The following is a 12,688-nucleotide window of genomic DNA, read 5'->3' on the forward strand; positions in this document are numbered from 1 at the left end:
ATCAGCAAGTGTTAGCTTGTGATGAAGCATGAAGTGAATGCTTATATCTTCATTTTATTTAGCTGTGCTTTTTATTCTGCTTTGCTGAATAGGTAATTGCCTATTACTGCATGTAGTACGTCTTCCTTTCTAGTAATAGTTTGCTTTTGCGCTATTTTACTTTATTAGTATAAATACCTAAAATTATTCAACATGCACTTTTTTTTTAAACCAGAATCAAGACTTGAAGGTTGGCTTTCAATACCAAACAAAGGAAATATAAAGCGGCATGGCTGGAAGAAACAGGTACAAATGGATTTTTTTTCTTCTTCCTCAAAGTTTTCTAGGCATATGGTGAATTGGTTTTACAACTCACATTTAAGAAAAAAACAAAATAATTTTACTAGTTTAGTGTGTATACATTATTTATTGAACAGAAAAAAAACAATAAGAAATTCAAGTTCAGTATGAGACCTGTAGTAATAACATTGTGCAAATTCATGTCAGGTGGGTGAGGAAATGCTTCACAATATGCATCTCAGAGTCATTTAAAAATCCCATTTCACCTTTGAATAAGCTTCTTTATAGTCCTGTTACTGAAAAATAACAACTTGACAGCAGAGAATAGGGAATACCACACATGTTCTGAAGGCCATGGAAGAGTGTATCACACTGTAACTTGCCACACATGATTTCCAAGGACATTTCCGTCTCCCTTACTTTGAAAATGGTCAGTCTCTGGAAAAGAACTGATTTATTCTCAGAAACTTGGCCTCTGTGCTGGAATTCCCACTCTAACCAAAGCAGTGTTGTTTCGCCTCTACAGAGGTTATGATCTAGTTCCTTGAAACTTCAGATGTTCAAATTGAGATGTCTAGAAGCTTAGAACCAGTTTCTGATTGTTTTCTGGCTTTCCAGTTGCCCTCTTTGGACATCTGTTAGTATCACAAATTGCAAAAGAGAACATGGTCACTAGAGTTTTTTAAATTTTGCAAACAATTTGTATGAAATAGCTTATTTCCCTGCATCCTCCTTACTTCATTAAAAACCAGTACTGGAAATTATTCAGTTTGTTCATGACACTTTCAACATAACTTTTTGATTCCTCCAGAAAGATCCTTTTCAGATACTCCTGTTTATGTTCACATTCTAGAAGTGTTCGAAGTGGTTTCTATGAAGTTTGAAGGAGAAGGGTTTAATTCCTGCCAGAGAAGCACTGAAGTGCGTGTATTGGGCCTTCAGCTGCTGAATTCCTTCTTTGAAGTACTCCATTCTTCTGTTGGCTATAAATCCGCCACCTATTCTAGCTTGCAGAAAATAAGTGTTAAGCTCTGCCCCACTTCAACTAATGGCTGCTTAGAGTGTTCTGCCAGACCCTCAGATGAGAGGCAATGCGAGCAAGCACCACACTGAAAATACTGCTTACCACAGTTTGGAACCTGGGGTTTGCTACAGAGACCTCAAACGCTTTTCAGTTGGTTTCTGGTTTCTTTACATTTCACTTTGTCTCCCTGTTAGCAGAACTACAGGAAATGTACAGGGCCAGGTCAAGAATGTTCTTGGTGCCATATTTGAATAAAACACTGATAAGTGTTTGGATGTCTCTCACAAAACACACCGATTTGTAAATCTGTTCCACAACTTATTCTGTTTGATAGCTAAGGCTGCTTGATTCCTGTTGTTCCAGAACCGATTCTCCGGGTTTCTGTCAGACTTTTGGCAGTGTCCATTAATGGACATGACTCTGCCCAGGCACAAGTCACATGGCTTTATTCTGCTCTGGATTATCTAAAATACTGCATCATTTTCCTGTCAGAATAGCTCCAGCAGCCTTTTCTGATTGTCTTCTAGAAATAGAGATTATTCTTGCATCCTCTTATGATTAAAACTTTAAACTTCTGATAAATGTAGCTTCTCCAGCAAAAGACTGCATCTGAGGTTCTTTAGGCATACCCAGGATCGGCCTGCTTAGTTCCCTCAAGACATATGGCAGTTACTCCATTCATAATTTCCTAGTTTGAATAATAATTCTTGCACTTCGAAGGAATTTGAGCTACAGATGGATGCCTCTGTCATAAAATAAGTCATGCTGATATGATTCCTTAAGCTAGCTGAAGTTCAAACCAGTGAGATACAGTAGTGAAACGCCATGTTGACTTATGTGGACAGCATTTGGAAATCCTCTTGGAAATGGGGCCTGCAAGTCCACTCCCACTCTAAAACTCACAGTGCCTTATCAGTAGCTCTTGCTTATTCCACAGTACCCCACACATTCTGGAGTACTCCACTTTTTCAGTGGCATGGGCTAGGTATCATATTTTAAGACGCAGATTTTGAGCAGGAATTTTTAATACACTTGGGAAGAAAAAAAAAAAAATCAGCACATTACCAAACGTTTTTGTTCTTTAACATCTTTGCCACTCTGGAAAAACACTGTGTAGTTTGACCTTTAAAATGAACATAGCAAAAGAATGTCCATTTCTTTTCTTCTGCAAACCTTTTACTGTTTGGATGTATTCCTAGATTATTTGAAATATGTACCGGGTCTCTGTTTCTGCTGATTAATTTTGGCTCTTTATTTTACTAGTTCATTAAATTGAAAGTGTAGGAAATAGCTGGAGCTCTGCCAATCTCTTTTAGTCTACTAGTGGTTTGGTGCAACCTACCAGTGAGTCCTGCAGGTCTCTAAAACTAGAGAGGTTGTTTACAACTTTACCAATAAGTGACAGATTCTGCACTCTAGGAGTTTCTCAGAGATACAGTAATTTCCATAGTAACATGCCATTAGCAACTGAAATTTGTGAGTTCATGTACAAACTTCCAGAGTCATCAGAAGCATTTTGGGGTGCTACAATGACAATTCATTGTCACTGCAGCTTGTAGCGTTGCACAGCTGTCAGCAGTATAGCTGCCTGCTTAAATATCTCCTGATACTAGTTTAAAAACCTTAGTTTACTCAAACTTTTTATGTACCTATGGGAGTACAGTAGGATAAATGTTGCTTTTTAAAATGCAATTTTAACTTGGTTTTACCCTTTCTTTCCTCAGTACGTTGTGGTAAGCAGTAAAAAGATACTGTTCTACAATGATGAAAAGGACAAGGACCAGTCTAATCCATCCATGGTACTAGATATAGAGTAAGTAAAGTTAGTGTTAATTTTGGATACAAATCGGCAAAAGAGCATTGTGTATGAGATAACTGATAACAAATCCAGAAGTTTGAAAAAAAAAATTCCATAAATAATTTTTAATTTCACATACTAGTTGGAAAATGTCTGTTTATCTGTATTCCAGGGTACTGCTAACAGGAGATAGTATTTGTCCTACTGCTGCTAAAAGTTAGAGAAAAAGTTAAATACACAGTAGTGTGGCACTGTCTGTAGTCACTGCTTTGAATTTAGAGAAACAAAGAGACATGTCTTGTTATGACAGTGAAAGGTCAGAGACCATGGAACCTGCATATTATGCTATCTCTTTTTATGATTTGATGTAACGACCGTTTTTTCCAGTTGCTTCAACTGCAACTGCAAACTCTTCTCTTTAGCGACCAGTGACAGAACCTGAGGGAATGGCAGGAAGATGTGCCAGGGGAGGTTCAGGTTGGACATTAGGAAAAGGTTCTTCCCCCAGAGGGTGGTGGAGCACTGGAACAGGCTCCCCAGGGAAGTGTCACAGCCCCAAGCCTGACAGTGTTCAAGAAGAGACTGGACAACACCCTCAGACACATGGTGTGAACTGTGGGGTTGTCATGTGCAGGGACAGGAGTTGGACTCGATGATCTTTGTGGTCCTTCCAACTCAGGACATTCTATGATTCTATGCTTTCTAAGGCAGGGCATGATAGTTGGGGAACTGGCTGTCTGACTTTAGGTCTCATCCCGTTGATTCATACTTCTTCCTTGTTGTCTGAGAAAGGATCAGTGTTGGTCAAGCCCAAAGCATTTCTAACATTTCCAGATGGTTTCTGTTTAGAGTGACAAAAAAATGAATTGTGATCCCTTTACATTGGTTATACATGAGGAAAATTGTGTCAAATACCACTGAAGCCCATCACTGATACATGACTGTGATGTTTGAAAAGCTGATTGACATTACGGGACCTTATAGATTAGTAACTGAAAAAAGGTTTTAAAATTCATGAATACGTCTATCAGTAACTAACAGATACAGTAGTCTGGAAATAATCTCAGACTCAGGAGGTGCTTAAGCTGCCAACTGCTTGTAAGAAGGAAAAGAATTACTTTCTATTTGAGCTGTTCCTTTTTCTCTTTTCATAAACATCTGTTATGGCAACTGTTGAAAACAGGATGTTGGGATAGATGGACTTACAGGCTTGAGGCTTGACCCAGTGTAAGATGACACTTGTTCCAATTTTAATAGCATTTTCAACAGCTGGTGCCCCAGATTCCCTTTTGTGATGATCTGGCATTGATTGCTTATCAACTGATAACATGATTTAGTAAAAAACATAGTGAGTAGTACTATACTTCATATGATTATTTCCATTCAGGGTTATCAATCAGCTTTTCTAGTAATAATCAGTTAGACCTCCTGGTGTTTTGAGGAAGAATTTGAAAGCCTTTTTCACAGGTAAATTTGCCACAATGAATCTTGAGCCCATTGTAAGATAACCTTCTTTCCATGCTATGAAATGTTTTGGTCTTACTTGGATGGACAAGATCTATACTGTTCATGAATGCATTCCTAAAATCATTGCAGCCTTGAAGTATATTGTATTGCTTGCATAAATAAGATTTATAAGAACTTCAAAGCACTTTGATAACTACTTAAAAAACATATATAGTGTTTCAGCATTTTTTGATTAATATTTCTTCTAATCTAGTAAGCTCTTCCATGTCCGGCCTGTAACTCAAGGAGATGTATATAGAGCTGAAACTGAAGAAATTCCTAAAATATTCCAGGTAAAAAGAAGTGTATTCTCATTTCTACTTAATTCTGTGAAAAAGTTTGGTGGCTTCTTTGAAAAGTGTATAAAAATACGTAGTGCTTCAGCAATAACACAGCAGTATTCTTTTTCAGATTCTCTATGCTAATGAGGGGGAATGCAGGAAGGATTTGGAGGTAGAACCAGTACAACCCACAGAGAAGACAAATTTTCTAAACCACAAGGGCCATGAATTTATTCCAACATTATACCACTTTCCAGCCAACTGTGAGGCCTGTGCCAAACCTCTTTGGCATGTCTTTAAACCCCCTGCTGCCCTAGAATGTCGAAGATGCCACGTGAAGTGCCACAGAGACCACTTGGATAAAAAGGAGGAATTAATTGCACCATGCAAAGGTATGCTCATGCTTTTTTTGCGTTCTATGTTCTTTGCATGTTTAGCCAGACCTGCTGAGCTATCAGAGGCAAATAAAAGCACTTCAGTTTAAAAGTTTTATACTCTTTAGTTTTATGATTTTTAGATGTTAAAGGTGCTGTTAAAATAACAGATTGTTAACACTGCTTATGAACAGGCAGTTGTGGCAAGCCTCCGTAGAGAGGCCTTTGGTGGTGTGACTGATGTGGTTCTGCTGAGGGCCCTGAGAGCACAAGGGTCCCTAGAGGTTTGTGCCCAAGCACTGAACAGCTCTTTGCTTCCCAGACCATTCTCTCTTACACGTGGCCCGCGTTAAGGACAGTGCACTGGCCACGTCACCAAGCTGCGCTAAGACCTTGCAGAGTGGTTCTTCAGGCACTTCATGGATTGCAGTAAAGGTTTCCTCTCTGTGTTCCCGTGAAGCAGAATATTTGGGGTGTGTACTGTAGAATTCAGGCATAAGGCAGCCACGCAACTTTCCAGCTTATTAAGACTGCGATTAGTGTAAGTTTTCTCATTTCTTGAATATTAATGTTAGAATCAAGAATCTTAATGCAGTGACAAATATTGAAAGAAACTATTCATAATTTCTCCTGCTGTTTGTCTTGCAAAAATACATAAATAATTCCCATACAAGTACAGATATAGGTGTCATTGTTCTTTCCAGTGGCACACCTGCTATGTCGTAATTCTTATTTTGATAAGAAGTCCTAGTTTTCACTGAATCATCTTCCTCCTTTTAGTGAGTTATGATGTAACTTCAGCAAGAGATATGTTGTTATTGGCATCCTGTCAAGATGAACAGAAGAAGTGGGTAACTCATTTAGTAAAGAAGATCCCGAAAACACCACCGTCTACTTTTGTTCGTGCTTCTCCTAGAACTATGTCTACGAGATCCTCAGCAAATCAGTCATTCAGAAAAGTTGTTAAAAATACTTCTGGAAAAACTAGGTGAGAAACTACAAAAGCTGCATCTCTTTTTTTAACTAAAAAAACCTAACTCTTTATGAATCTTATATAATGTGAAATTGTAAAATAATTTCATAGTTATGATGTTGAACTGCTGACCTAAATCTTTGGTCAAATCCTAAAGGAAGGAACAGGCAGAATCCTCCTGCTACTGTGGCAAATTTAGAGGTTCTTTGGATCCAGGAAGGTACTGCAGGAATGGCAGTGCCTGGCCTGCCAGTGCATGTGAGGGGGCTGGTTGCATTTTTTCCTGTTTAAAGGCAAGGCTCACTAGATACATCAGTGATGACTTTTAACTGCAAGGCTGATCCACACAGTCATTCATGCATTGACTCATAGAGCTTGTGTTAGCTAAAAGTCTTCAGCAAATGGGGGTGAAATGAGAAACTCATTCTCAGTTTGGTTTTATGTTATTTCTTTTGGTGTGAAGCAGTTTAAGTATCAATTCCATTCTTTCCCCCTGCTTACTTACTCCCTGTCTTCTCCTATCACAGCAGTTATTTTTGTAACCTGTTTGTGACCCTGTGTATTAACCAGGGCAAGATTTGAAGTACACTTTTCAGTGCTAGGCTACTGTAAGCTGATTTTTAATGAGTGTTAGTTTTCTCATACAGTAGGCATGGTGCTTTCCCCCAAAATAACAAAGTGGGTTGACAGTATAAATTGGAAACTGATGTCTCAGTAGGGCAAGAGTTTTCCTAGATTGGCAGTGCTACCAAAATAAATGTCCTGCAAACATTCCTTCCATGAAGAGTTGAAAAAAAAAGCATATCATGTTGATACTTAAAAGGACTAGGTAGAATGATTTTGATACCAAATGGTCATCCCACCATCAGTTGTGGAAAAAAACCCCAGAACTGGTAATGTAAAATTAATTAATACAGTTTTAAAAGAGTTTTAAAAATGTGAAATAGTGCTGGTCAACATTGTTTTAGCAAAAGACATGTTAAATTAACTGAGAATCTTTTGATGGGGTAGTATTCTTGGACAGTAAAAAAACCCCAAAACAACCAACTCTCCCAAAACCAATGAGCCAATGAGGTTGGAAAGAATTATTTTAATGCATTGTTTACAGGCATCTTTAAGCTGTATTAATTGGAACAATCTAAAACACCACTTGGGAGATCATAGTCCTGATTGTACATTTTAGAAATCGTCCTCTGTTACTGAGTGTGCAGATGCTTCCCTCTGCCCTGCCAAACGTTAACTGTGTAGACTTCACTTTGTAAAGACAGTGCATGCTGCTTTATTTCACATTTAGATATTTAGAGTTGTAGACTTTATTTTCTTTTCCAAAGATTGTTTGTATATTCTGAGTATGCTTTCCTTTCCATTTGTCCTTGTGGGGTCCTCCGGTAGCTGTAGTTAACTAGATTTTTATTAAGTTCTGTTGTAATATTTGTTTGCAATTTTTGAGCTTTACTGCAGTTACTGTAATATACCCCATGCTAGGGTGTGAAAGGGGAATTTGCATGTGCATGCACATAGAATTTAAAAAAAGTGTGGGGAGGTTAAAAACCTGCTATAGGCAAAACAGCTCTGGTATTCAGATGTCTCATAGCTGTTAGCTTTTCAACAGATTTTTTTTCAGCATAACAATGTAATTTCTCAGGTTTTTCATTTCAAGATCTTAACTTTTTTCTAGCCACTTTAGAGCTAATTGGAAAAGCACAGAAGCTTTCATGCACAATCTTTTATGGGAGCAAATCCATTTTCTTAAGTCAATTCATTGATTCTTTTTCATTCTGTCTTAATAGAGTGCTGGTTTGAGGTTGCCTTTAGCAAGAACTAGTTTGCAGCTCACCTTTTATAGAACGTACAGATTTACATATTTGAAAATTATGGAATGGGTCTGTTTTGGGAGATTATTCAGACAATTTCTGTTATTAATCCTATTGACATCTGTTGTGTGAGAGTGTTAGAGAATCATAGAAATACTCAAGTAGTGAGCTGGAACTTTTTTAAAAAATGAGAAACACCATCTTTAAAGCTCTTTTTTTTAAGGTCATAGAGATACAATGAGCATAAGAGCTTACCAGCACCAGGAGGAGAAGTGCACATTCCTGCACTTTATCCTGTGTCAGCTCATGCTTCACAGATTAACACAATAAACTGATCTGTTTTCAAGCAGAGAAATAATCCAGGAATGTTTTCACTAAAGAAAAGCTAAAAAACCCTAAAGCATAACAACAAGAAAACTCCAACCCTAACCCCACAGAAGAAAAGCATGTGGTTTTCTGTTGGCTTAGAAAGTTGCAATGGTTCATGGAAGAGTACAGAAAGCACCAAATTGGTCTCAAGAATGGAAGGCGTGAAGGGTGAAGACAGTCTTGTGCACTAGTGAAGTACAAGGTCTGCTCAGCTGTTCAGGATACTGCAGCCTTGCATTTTCTCCATCTGCCTTTGTGTACAGCCTCTGTTCACACCTTTCTCCATCACCCAGTGGGATCTTCCAGGTGCTTGGGAAGAAATGCAGTTCTCTGGCTATTCAGAAGTTAATACCCATGTGGTATCTTATCTCTTTTAACTCCTTGAATTTTTCTAACAGACTGTGGTGTGAATCAGTTAACATTTAAATTACTCTTCTAGACTGAGCCCAAATCCAGCAGTGAGTTTGATGACATAATTGATAATTGACCTTAGAAATCTTGCTTCTTAATGATGTTTAATACTGACATCACTTCTTAGAACATATAATTAAATTACAGCAACTCAGTTTTACTGCTGCATATTGTAGGCACCGAGTATGGAGGAAGAAGCATACTGAGCTTAAGCCGTTTAGAGAGGCACAGTACTTGACCAGCAGAGTGCTAGGTATGTGCGTGCTGCTGGCCTGTGGTGCTGCATGGAGACACATGCAGGAGGCAGGTGCAGCCCCCACGCCTTGCTGATGCTTGAGGAACTGCTTGGGCAGCTTTGTGATGCACTCCGTCCCCATCAGACCACTGCCACTGGGTTGACTGGAATGTAGGGGGGCTTGTGTGGCACCTGCAGACCATTACAAGTGAACGATTAGAAGGTTTTGAGTAACACTGAGCAAATAAGCATCAGAAAAAAGTCAGATAGAAACCTCTCTTTCAGGCTATTCTACTACTGTGGACATTTTGTGACTTTCTCAGACAAATTTGATGGTAGTTGTGGCTATGAAGTAAACATGTACTGCTGTGACATAGTATGGCCAACCTGTGCCCTGATATCACATGCCCATCCTGTATGTTTAGACAGAAGAAGCATTGGATTTATTTTAGGAAAATTCACTTCTGATGTACCAGATGTTAAACTTTAGATTATTAAATAAATTTACAATGGATCTTACATACTGAACACTTAACTGGTAATTGCACAGTAGCTGAGCTAATCTGACAACCTGTTGCTACTTAAATGGGAGGATTTTCCCTCTGTGTCTTCCTTTCCTGCTCCTTCTGTCCTTTGATCCTGGGTAAGTGCTTGAAATGATCCATTTTGGACTCTTCCGTGAAGGTCCACAATTTAGTATCCAAGCTGTCAAAAAAATGTAGACTAATTTTGCTGAGCTAGTGAGTGGATCAGCCTGCAGAGAAGTGCAGTGATGGCCAAAACTGAGGACAGGTAAGTAGGAGGGTGCTCCCCTGGGGTCAGGAAGGTGAGGAAGTGGAGGGAAGAGCAGTGGGCCCTTTCCCGTTCAGGAGACAGCAAATTGTTAGGTCAGCTTCTGTGAACTCAAGACGTTGCACCCTGATGTTCTCATCTTGACCTCTTTACCTAGATGTGGGACTAAGAGAAGCAGTGGGATATGGGATATACATGTTTAGCTTTTAGTAAGTGTCTGAAAATTGTTCTTTTGTCAGACAGTACAGCAGAACTTCACCTCAGTGATGGAGTCCTACCATGTAAGCAGACATTCACTGTTTTGTCAAACGGATAACGGACTTTAATACATGCTATAGACATTTTTGGTACACTTCACTTAGGGTCTGATCCACGTTTGCAGTTGGTAGGCAGCACATCACTGGCTTCATAGAGTGGTGTATTGGACACATTAAAAGGAGCTTCATGTATAAGTTCATCTTAAGTTCTGTTCCTCATTTCAGTAACTCATCATAAATGAAGATGAATCAGAACTTCATGGTGAACTTGCTAGTATTTGCAGTAATGCTTCTGGCTCTTAATCTACACTTCATAGTTTATAGTATGCTAATTTATACACATCGTATCAGCACAGTTGAGGTGTTTTGTTTTAATATATTTGGACTTGGGCACCTGATCAAGTTAATGCATGTTTACGAGCAGAAAAACCTGCATCAGATGAGCTCTGGCAACTGCATGTGCGTGCTCTTGGACCTACAGAGAGCCTATTCTTGTCCTGCAAGTGAGAGGGTCACCTTGCATTTGCCGTGAATACACCCACAATTGTTTACTTGTACAGCTGCAGTAATATTATCATCTGTCTGATCTCTGTGTTCATTTAATGTTGTTTGAAATTAAGAACAGTTTGTGGAAGACTGTTTAGGTATGATCTTAGTATTGTACCATGTCAACTTTTTTTTTTTTTTTTTAATGTAAAATAAAGCATTTTCTTCACTGAAGCTCTTGGCAAACATGCTCTAGTGTTACGAAGCTGATTTTTTATATTTGTTATTAATTGTCTGTTTTCTTCTTTGTTCCAGCTAACCACATGTACAGTGCTTAATGGAATGTCATGGGATGCGGTCTGAGAAACAGGGCTTTTTTTAACCACACAGAGCAGTGCAGACGGGCTGTTGTTCCTTTCAACATAACTATCACAGGCTTCAGGGTTAAGATTGCTATTACTGTCTCCTCCTTGCTTTGGCACAAAAGCACGCTGAGGGTGTTTAATTGCGGGTTTGCCTAAAGGTAGATTAGATTAATTATTACTATGTAATGCAAGTTAAAGCAAATAAAGCTTAGCTAGGTGTATAAAAAAAGGTGCTGCCTTTTTGGATTAAAAAAAAAAAGCCTGTCAATCATGATGAAAGCCAACTTTCTTCGTATCAGTGAAAGACAAGGACTATTTACCCCGTGAAGGGGATATTTATGTCAAGACGAGCATATGAAATGGAGTAGAGGAGGGTTTCTCAATGAGAAGGACTGCAATTGCTTTCAAGACTCCAAGTTGTGCTCTTGAAGACTGCAGAACTAGCTTAAAAATGAAGCCTTATCACTTGAACTTCAGTGCCTTCACTGCAGAGTTCTTAACAGCCTCAATGCTAACCACCCACTATGGAATGGATCAAAGTGTTAAATATTTTACATTATGCTTTACAGAATACTGATTCAGCAGGTTTGTAAAGGGGGGAAACAAGTAATTGCCTTTAATCTATGCATTTTTGCCAAGCCATACTGAATTATTTTACTATTAGAGGCATTAGAAACTAACAGTAAAAAGAACCACCAAGTTTGGAAGCGTATTTTGGGGTACATCATTTCTATAACTATGTAATGTATTGCCTTACAATTTTAAGTGATAACATACATTAAGTTAACAAACATTTAAGAAATATATGCACTGTTTGAAATGTAAATTATTCTTAGAACACTTTTACTGGGTTTTACATTGTCCTTTTAGTGCCTTAATTTGAGATAATTGTATTATTGCCATGTCAATAAATGTAGAAATCTAAAACTAAACAAAGGAAACCTCTCAAAAACTACTGCATATCAGTGGTTTTTACTGAATTTCAATTGGTTGAAGTATTGTAGATGCTAGATATATTTTCTAAATTAAGTACAATCTTTGAATGAGAATTCCTCTTACAAAGAAAGACTGATTCTGGTTCTTAAGCCAAGAGATGTGTAGGCAATGCAAAAGAAAACAAAAGGCATATAATGCAGAAGCTCTGGGTAATTCAGGAATTTCAGTAAATGCTGTCAGACTCTTGCTTTGTAGCAGGAATACATTCATGGTATGGCAGTATGGTTTTGTTTTATTTTATTTCTTAACCAAATACCTCCTCAGTAATTTATAATGGCTTTGCAGTTGTGTATTAAATAAGAAGCACTGGAAAACTGATTCGTCCTTAGGACGATTTGCATGTTTCAAGTGGTATTGAAAGCCGCACTGATGGATATGTAATAATAAACATATCTGTTATTAATATGGTTAATGACTCTGTGCTCATTTAATGAGAAATAAAGTAATTTATGGAAAGACCCTTTTGAAAATGACTGGCATGTTGTTTTCTCCTGACTGCAGCTTATACACCTTTCTAAGCATTGAGACATTGCAACAGCTTCTAGTACAAGGTACATTTGCAACATAACACGTAGGGGACTCTTGAACATTTTTTTTACTATTCTACATAAATAAGTAAATACTATATTAAATATTTTTTTTCATTCCCTTGCTCTCATGGCTTGCTGTAGTAGCCTAATTTATATTTATTATTCAATCGCCACCCTGATTTTTGCCTCATGATTGCT

General features: G+C 38.1%; 1 protein-coding gene across 3 annotated transcripts in view; it reads left to right on the forward strand.

Annotated features, from left to right (window-relative positions):
• Nucleotides 1-12,379, forward strand: part of ROCK1 (Rho associated coiled-coil containing protein kinase 1) — an 87,384-nt gene extending 75,005 nt beyond the window's left edge. For all 3 annotated transcript variants that reach the window (XM_080339207.1, XM_080339208.1, XM_080339206.1), the window contains 6 exons: nucleotides 215-285; nucleotides 3,028-3,116; nucleotides 4,822-4,900; nucleotides 5,019-5,280; nucleotides 6,043-6,250; nucleotides 10,915-12,379. In XM_080339207.1, coding sequence (XP_080195333.1) covers nucleotides 215-285; nucleotides 3,028-3,116; nucleotides 4,822-4,900; nucleotides 5,019-5,280; nucleotides 6,043-6,250; nucleotides 10,915-10,918 — 713 coding nt within the window. In that variant the 3' untranslated portion in view covers nucleotides 10,919-12,379. The remainder of the gene's footprint in view (nucleotides 1-214; nucleotides 286-3,027; nucleotides 3,117-4,821; nucleotides 4,901-5,018; nucleotides 5,281-6,042; nucleotides 6,251-10,914) is intronic.
• The last annotated feature ends 309 nt before the right edge of the window (nucleotides 12,380-12,688 follow it).

The sequence above is a fragment of the Nesoenas mayeri genome (genome assembly GCF_963082525.1).
Source record: "Nesoenas mayeri genome assembly, chromosome: 2".
Classification (NCBI taxonomy): Eukaryota; Metazoa; Chordata; class Aves; order Columbiformes; family Columbidae; genus Nesoenas; species Nesoenas mayeri.